The 8,882-nt window shown below is 41.6% G+C and overlaps 2 protein-coding genes across 2 annotated transcripts; one reads left to right on the top strand and one right to left on the bottom strand.

The window, feature by feature from the left end:
* Positions 1 to 2,231: 2,231 nt before the first annotated feature.
* LOC121869442 (pro-resilin-like) lies at positions 2,232 to 3,506 on the bottom strand. The gene is made up of 3 exons (XM_042370788.1): positions 3,469 to 3,506; positions 3,193 to 3,267; positions 2,232 to 2,993 (listed from the first exon to the last, which is right to left on the bottom strand). The coding sequence occupies exons 1-3, from the start codon at positions 3,478 to 3,480 to the stop codon at positions 2,640 to 2,642; spliced, it is 441 nt and encodes a 146-aa protein (XP_042226722.1). The 5' UTR covers positions 3,481 to 3,506; the 3' UTR covers positions 2,232 to 2,639.
* A 2,149-nt stretch (positions 3,507 to 5,655) lies between these two features.
* LOC121869441 (pro-resilin-like) lies at positions 5,656 to 6,546 on the top strand. The gene is made up of 3 exons (XM_042370787.1): positions 5,656 to 5,676; positions 5,843 to 5,926; positions 6,045 to 6,546. Exons 1-3 carry the CDS (start codon positions 5,665 to 5,667, stop codon positions 6,312 to 6,314), a joined length of 366 nt encoding a protein of 121 aa, XP_042226721.1. The 5' UTR covers positions 5,656 to 5,664; the 3' UTR covers positions 6,315 to 6,546.
* Positions 6,547 to 8,882: the final 2,336 nt, after the last annotated feature.

Raw genomic sequence — 8,882 nt, 5'->3', positions numbered from 1 at the left:
GTGCTCACGGTAGAGCTTTTTGTCAGCTCTGGTGTCAGGTATGGCGTCAGCTCTTCATCTAGTGGGGTGTTACGTGTGGTAATAAGTATAGTGTCAGCTCTTTATCACATCTAGTTTACTGTAGTATTTTATGTCAGTTTTTGTTCAGTTATGGAGTCAGCACTAAAGTCAGGTGTAGTATCAGCCATCTGTCAGTCTTTATGTCATGTGATTATATAATAGTAGAAAAAATTATCCTTAGAATTAAAATATTTTTCCATAATAACTTACACATAATTTCCTTAACAACACAAAGTACTTCATGTTTTTTTTTTCCTTCTATGGATTTTCCCTACAATTTATACCACTTTTAACAGCATAAGAATCAGCAGACTTCCTTGTTCAGTAAATGGATAATAAACCCACAGGAAAATTATTAATACGGTTTTCATTGTCCTCACGCAGGCGACGCAGAAGGGCAGAGTCGAGGTAGGGGTGGAGGTCGCTGGGAGCCTCGACTGTGAGCAAGGGTGGGTGTCCGTCAGCCTTACAGGAGACCTCACGTTTAGAGACGCTATCGTACTCTGTGACAATCAAGAGCAACAGTGTCCTTCTACTCCCAGTCATCCCGAAGAAAATGACCCTACTACATCACGTCAGAACCAAAAAAACAACCTTCCTCATGACCTACAGAAACCTGGCTGCTCGTCATCTCAAGGGAAGTACCGACTACAGGCGAATTCTACCGGGAACATGGCAGCCGTAGCAATAAGCACTGAGATTTCGACAGAAAGAAGCCTTAAAGTGCACTGTAGATATCACACCGTCGATGAATAGGAATTTTGCTTCTTTGGATTAGAGTCGCTAAGAAGAGAGTCTTTATGTGTGATTCCCGGCTTCATGTTAAGGGAGAGATCATCTTATCGATCTATTTTTGACAACACCTAAACAGAAAACGGGGAAATTCTCCACAAAATACGTAAAATAGAACCATTTCATCATTTTTCCACCCAGTAAACAGAGTGACAGAGACAGAGAGTCATGGTCATTTTTACAGAACTCAACCTTGAAGAACTCCATAATACTAACTGTAACACATTAGATAAACACAGTACACTCACTACAAACCACAGCTTGGAAGAAAAATGTTAAAGATATTCATTGCCAACTAAGTGTGGTGCTTACGCCATGCAGGTATAATTTTTTTTACGAGAGGAATAAGTAGAAAATTTATGAGTTTTGTTTGATTTATCGCCGTAAATGTGGGAGTTACTGAGGGGGAAGTTATGTATATGTAGTAATTTTTGGGTGGGAGAAATTGTTTTGTTTGTGGTGGCATTTGGTGGGAATCAGTTATCTCATAGATGTGATCGGTTTTATTGGGGTTTTTTGCCCGGTGAGGGTTATGAACATGTGACCTGTGGTGGGAAATGTTTACGTCGATGCAGCAGCGTGTAGGAGGTATCGTCGTCACTTTCACCTCTCTAACTAGTGGTGACTATAAACACCTTAATTTAGACTTAACGAATAACTGATCGTCTGTGTTTAAATATTGGTGGAAATAAAAGCATAGAAATTTACAGAATGTTTCAGATGTATCCTTTGTGTGATTGGCGTCGTATTCATTGTGTACTAAGCCTTCGATGCACAAGAAGGCAGCGTGGCCGGCACTGAGCTCTACCGCCTTCACTTCACCATCTTTATAAAGTGAGGTTCATTCACAGCTGGCATAGACTAGGATGGCCCCGGTGTCGTACCAGTGGTGCTCAGAACAGAAGATGAGCGTTGTATTCACTTGGCCGTCACACTCCATCTATATAAGGTGTTCCAGAAAATGTCCCTCCCTCCCTCCCTCCCTCCAACTCACAGTGTCTCAGAGAGCAGGCAGGGAGGGAGGGAAGCAGGGACATTTTTCTGGGACGCTCTAAATACTGTATGATGAAGCGGTAAACATTCACTACCATCCAGGGACACATTGTTCACAGGAATATTTATAAGAATTACTCAAGTCTTTGTAAGAAGGAAGGTGGTCGTGTTCACTAGACCTTAACCTTTGAGGCGGCCTTCATATTCGACCCTCGCTCAACACCCTTAACTGTAACTCATAAAGGTTCCTACGCTAAATTCTCTTCCTAATTAGAGATGTAAGAACACATTTAATGGGTTAACATAAGTGAAGGTATACAAAACTAATGACTTCAAAATTACGCTGAGACTCTTATCTTAGCTGAAGGTAATATGAAAGTCACATAATTCGAACTACAATTAATTTAATAAATATTAATTACAGACTGTAAAGTATTACAGCCGGGAACTATCTAACACGAGAAGAAAAGGCTTATTTAAGGTTTGAAGCATAGGTTAAGAGGAGGTACTGAGGCCACCGTCGTGCAGAGGTATCGTCAGATTTTGGCAACAGTAAAATAATGCATTCACGATAATCATTACGTCCTGATGGCTGCTGGAGTGATGGTCTGGGGGCCTCTGTAGTGACGAGGGAGGCTTGTCTCTCTTGTGTAGTTGTAACTGATGTCTTATGTATAATGTTCAGTAACTTTGGGTACGCGCTTTAGGACCCCAGCTAGTGAAGCACATTAACACATCACAACACCAACACCTTCGACGGGTATACCAGGATGGAAGCAGCCCGCGTACTCGAGTCACTGGTGGCGACCGTATGACTTCCTGGGTTGAGTGTACACTGGGACTTCCACAGACTCCTCGGAATCGGGAGTGAAGTACCGGGGTTTGGTGGGTGTGTACTCCTTAGACTCCTCAGACTCGGGGTACTGAGCCTCACCCTCGTACTTGACCTCGGCCACGAAGCCTGAGTCACCGTCCACGTAGTAAGTCACAGTCTGCAGACGACCATCGGGAAGCTGCACCGAGTACGACCCCTTGGTGTTGTCGTCCTCACGGTCCTCTTGATGAGTGAAGTCGTTGCCTGAGTAGCCATCCTTCACGTTCCAGTTGTAGCCATACTTGGTGGGCTCCTCAAGTGAGTCTTCTGAGGACTGGAGGAGCAGAGCAGCGGATGAAATAACTATCGTAGAGATTTCTAATAGATTAATATGTAAACAAATGCTTCAAAACGTATCGACTTTGTGTTTTATATACGTTAATTTATACTGAATTTATATAATACCCAGAAACACTAACACCAAATGCAATAATTTTATCCGCCTGATCAACTCTTGGACGGTGTTATCTCACCTCAGGGTCACTGTAGGAGTAAGAGGGGCGTCGGTCAGCCCCAGCCATCGCTACCAAACCGAGGAAGATGAATACCTGTAGGTAGTTGTGACTGTTAGTTGAATGTAGATGTTGTGACAATATTCGATAACAGGGAAAATTTAAACACACACACACACACACACACACACACACACACATCAAGCAGACGATGAGGGCAACGACGCCTAAGTGATGACAAAAGCACAAAAATTATTCACTAAGACACATAAGCTCGTAGAGAAGCGATTACTATACCTTAGAGTCCATTGCTGGTCTTGTGGAGGTTGTTGTAGTACTGCCCACGGGCCATCTGACGTCTGCCTTTATATGCCTGAGCGTGATGTTCAAGGGCAAGTTATTCTGTTCGTCTACGGTCGACCAAAACACCAAGCGTGAACTTCGTCTTTCAAAAGGAATATAAGGCTTTCCACGTTTCCTCTCCGTAGGTCAGGGACTCTTGAGGCCGGTGTGGTAAGACTTGGTGGGGTTAGCGAGCACAACCTGACCCCACCATCTATCTTCCGGCGGAAACACTGATTTTGTCTTATCGAAACTTATTGAACTGTGTCCGTAATTGGTGTAATCTTGTTTTTATAGTGGTCAGTGATCTCTCTCTCTCTCTCTACCAATAGCCTGAGGAGTTAACAGCTAAGTTTTTGACGAGTTGTTCACATCATAATCACTTCAAATATTTCCCTTTATGCAACAATGCTGAAAACTTGGGATACGAGCTTATCAATAGCAACACGAGGCTAATTATATCTACTAATGATACTTTAAAATTTCTTAATAATTGTAAATATAATCAACAGATGGATTAAGCATAGAGGTTACATCTGGTGTCGAAATTATACGGACTATAATAATTAAATAAGTTGTCTGTTGTTAAATTATGGGGATAAAGTCATGTTATAAATCTTAGAGCATCCAGGTCTTCATACCACTAACTATCCTGATATCTTCCGTGTATGGTTTATTACGACCTGATATCTTCCGTGTATGGTTTATTACGACCTGATATCTTCCGTGTATGGTTTATTACGACCTGATATCTTCCGTGTATGGTTTATTACGACCTGATATCTTCCGTGTATGGTTTATTACGACCTGATGTCTTCCGTGTATGTTTTATTACGACCTGATATCTCCCGTGTATGGTTTATTACGACCTGATATCTTCCGTGTATGTTTTATTACGACCTGATATCTCCCGTGTATGGTTTATTACGACCTGATATCTTCCGTGTATGTTTTATTACGACCTGATATCTTCCGTGTATGGTTTATTACGACCTGATATCTTCCGTGTATGGTTTATTACGACCTGATATCTTCCGTGTATGGTTTATTACGACCTGATATCTTCCGTGTATGGTTTATTACGACCTGATATCTTCCGTGTATGGTTTATTACGACCTGACATCTTCCGTGTATGGTTTATTACGACCTGATATCTTCCGTGTATGGTTTATTACGACCTGATATCTTCCGTGTATGGTTTATTACGACCTGATATCTTCCGTGTATGGTTTATTACGACCTGACATCTCCCGTGTACGTTTTACTACAATATCTTCCGTATGTTATAAGACGCAAACCATCTAAACATGTGTCATATTATCCCAATGTGACGTAATGGGGTAGGAATATCCCACCTGGTCTCAGAAAAGTGAAATGTATGAATATAAAATGTCATAATGTGAGCACAAGAAATGACTGTCTATATGAGACTGGTTGTCGGCTCAGAGTGTCAGTAACCCCCTAGGTGATTCGTAACACAGTCTAACCGGTTATCAGGAAGTGTGGAGTTGCGGAAGTCTGTCTGCCAGTTAATATTAAACTGGTTTTACCCAGGTGTGATCAATAGATTAGTTAGTATAGATTTTTAAACCAAACCTTCTCTCCTTCTGTTCTCATCTTCTTATTTAAACCAAATTATGTATATCAGACGATGTATTTTATATCCATTAAAATTATAGGTGTTTAAATCATACCTTTACCTGGTTCTTTGTTTGTAATCTAAGCTGTTTATGTGAGGCTAAGATCCTGTCCTGGTGGATTAAACAAGAAGAATGTCGCCATCTTCCACCGATTAACACAGCTCAGTTTAGACCAGTATATGCCTCGTAGGACAGATATTCTTAGCTATGAAAATACTCTTTAACCAACACTCACAATAGATCTCTGTCAACAAAAGAACAATTTGTAAATTCCTTTTGACATCACATTCAGGTTATGTAAAAAAAAAAAGTAATCCAACACGGTCAATCGAAAGTGAATTCTTTATGAAGGCGAGAGTCTAGACCTTTTTCTTTACCTCCTCCAAGACAGACACGAACTAATAGAGAAATTTGTCCGGTGTCATTTTGTGTGTGTGTGTGTGTGTGTATGCACGCTTATATAAAGCCAACTCCTCGATACATGACATCATTTACTGTCATTACTGCACCATGAGCACCAAGGTAGATAAAACTGTAAAGCCTCAAAATCTAAGCTTATTGGGTATACATCATGAACCATCTTGACCATCTTGGATACCAACCAACTAAAGAAACATTTGCCTTATCTTATTATGTTGATGATTACAGTTATGCAGGTTGAATAAGTTAATTAATCATTTGTTTACAGGTACTTCTCCTGCTGGCTGTGGTGGCTGTGGTGGCTGTGGCTGCCGCAGATGAACGGCCCTCATACTATGGTGACCATGAAGATGTAAATGAGTTTATGTACTTTGGTGCTGGTTATGAAATTTAATCATAAAAATAATTTAACATTTATTGATCAGTGCTTAATACAACATAATGTGACGGCGTTGTACTTTTGTTTACAGGCAAAGTATAAGTTCAAGTGGTTAGTGAAGAATGACTACAATCATTACGGCCACGAGGAGATCCGTGACGGCGACCACACCCAGGGGTCGTACTTCGTCTCTCTTCCCGACACTCGTAAGCAGATCGTCACTTACTACGTGGACGGTGACTCAGGCTTCGTGGCCGAGGTGAAATACGAGGGTGAGGCTCATTACCCTGAAACTTACATAAAATACAACGATTACGAACCACCCAAGTACGACTACAAGCCTTTGTATGTGTCCGAGTAAATGGAGGCAGTTAGGAGAGGCTACTATGTCCATCAGCCAGGAGGTCATATTGTCTACGTCAGCAGCAGCTGTTATGGCCGAAATAACTTGATTTTATTCTTTAATGAATAATATTTATGAAGTACCAATGACCTTTAGTGATAAATAGGACTTCTTCTTTTTCTGCATGTTTTTCAAACTTTTCACTTGATTATTTTTATGTAAATATTATGTTCGTTATATATAAACTATGTTACCAAAAAGTATCTGTGTTATAAATTATACCTTAGTACTTGACCTTAGTACTTGACCTTAGTACCTGACATTATTACCTTTACCATACATCCCCGATACCAAGTTGTAAAGGTCTTTGTCAACTTCCATAATGGTGTTCTGGTTTATTACATATTATTGACGAATTTAGAACCAAAACATTGGATTGTGATTATGTATACAACCAGAAAAGATGTATTCAGTATTGTGAGGAATATTGAGCGAATCGCATAGGATCCACTACAGTCGCCGAACTCTCCAATAAAACTTGGGCAAACACCTTGATTATACACCACCAATACCAGCCACACCTACACCACCAACACCAACCACACCCACACCAACCAACACCAACCACACCCACACCAACCAACACCAGCCACACCCACACCAACCAACACTAGCCACACCTACACCAACCAACACCAGCCACACCCACACCAACCAACACCAGCCACACCCACACCAACCAACACCAACCACACCCACACCAACCAACACCAACCACACCCACACCAACCAACACTAGCCACACCTACACCAACCAACACTAGCCACACCCACACCAACCAACACCACCAACCGAGAGTGATCAATATTATAAACCACATTTTTCTGTTTCTCTTCCTTGATCTTGTTTTTAAATATCGAAGACTACAAATCCTTCATGTTGACAGCTATTATAATCTGTATTTTCATAATTATTTTTGAGTGTAAATACTGTAAACAATGGCAATAAAAAGTATCGAAACTATGAATTACTCTTAGTACCTCACAATGTAAACAGTTCCCTCTACCATATAGCCACGATACTAAATGCGAGTGTTCCAGTCCCTATAAGGTCGGTTCAGAGAATTTATACCCCCGTTCTGCTCGTAAGTCCAGAGGCGAACAAATTTACGCTGGCTTCAACTGTTTGGGTGGATGAATGGGCGTAGCATCAACTGGTTGGGTGGATGAATGGGCGTAGCATCAACTGGTTAGGCGGAGGAGTGGGCGTAGCATCAAATGGTTGGGTGGATGAATGGGCGTAGCATCAACTGGTTAGGTGGATGAATGGGCATAGCATCAACTGGTTAGGCGGAGGAATGGGCGTAGCATCAACTGGTTAGGCGGATGAATGGGCGTAGCATCAACTGGTTAGGCGGAGGAGTGGGCGTAGCATCAACTGGTTAGGTGGATGAATGGGCGTAGCATCAACTGGTTAGGCGGATGAATGGGCGTAGCATCAACTGGTTGGCGGAGGAGTGGGGCGTAGCATCAACTGGGTTAGCGGATCATCAACTGGTTAGGCGGAGGAGTGGGCGTAGCATCAACTGGTTAGGCGGATGAATGGGCGTAGCATCAACTGGTTAGGCGGATGAATGGGCGTAGCATCAACTGGTTAGGCGGAGGAGTGGGCGTAGCATCAACTGGTTAGGCGGATGAATGGGCGTAGCATCAACTGGTTAGGCGGAGGAGTGGGCGTAGCATCAACTGGTTGGGTGGATGAATGGGCGTAGCATCAACTGGTTAGGCGGAGGAGTGGGCGTAGCATCAACTGGTTGGGTGGAGGAGTGGGCGTAGCATCAACTGGTTGGGTGGATGAGTGGGCGTAGCATCAACAACAAAGTAAACAAACGGACAGCAATTCTTAAAGATAAAAACACAAGTAAATGATTAGGTTAGGTTAGGTTTTATTTCATTTTTTACCATAACCCCTTAATTACACTGAAGATAATATAGATATAAGTTAATTTTTTTACTGAATTTGTTTATGCTGTTTTTTTTCTGAACTAAATAGCCACTTCAAGATATCAGCTTCCTCGGATATCCTTAACACAAGTCATTTTTATTTAATTTTAGCAGCTTATGTGTGAGTAAACTAGACTGCTTCGTTGAAATTACAGACCATGACAAGTGGATGAATATTTTATTTTTAACCTAACCTAACCTAACCTACCCTCATTTGCTTTTATTACACTGACTGCATTATTTGGGCAGCCATGTTTGGTCAATATATACACTTGTCATGGGTATAGTGCCTTGTCTTTCTCTCCCTACTTTGCCACTGCGTATCACGGGGCCGCGCTCACCAGTCTGCTTCTCACTGGTTATCATTGTGTTCGGTGAGCGATAGAATCGTTCACTGAAATAACTTCTTAATTATCGCCTCATCACAATAAAATCTTTTTGTAAATTAGTAGAAAGGCATTAAAATCTCTTCCAAGAGTAAGCGTTAAGAAGGCTATGATAATTGAAAATAATAAGAACATAATGCTTGCCCTTCCGCTAAACGAGATCCCACACTCTTACATCCCCACCAACCAATCATTA

This window comes from Homarus americanus, unplaced genomic scaffold, assembly GCF_018991925.1.
Source record: "Homarus americanus isolate GMGI-L3 unplaced genomic scaffold, GMGI_Hamer_2.0 scaffold23578, whole genome shotgun sequence".
NCBI classification, from domain to species: domain Eukaryota; kingdom Metazoa; phylum Arthropoda; class Malacostraca; order Decapoda; family Nephropidae; genus Homarus; species Homarus americanus.
This window is presented reverse-complemented; position numbering and strand designations above follow the sequence as displayed.

Coding starts and splice junctions, on each gene's coding strand:
- LOC121869442 (XM_042370788.1), bottom strand. Junction 2,994..3,192: donor ACTCCTACAGTGACCCTGAG/GTGAGATAACAC, acceptor CTGCTCCTCCAG/TCCTCAGAAGACTCACTTGA.
- LOC121869441 (XM_042370787.1), top strand. Junction 5,927..6,044: donor ACTATGGTGACCATGAAGAT/GTAAATGAGTTT, acceptor TTTTGTTTACAG/GCAAAGTATAAGTTCAAGTG.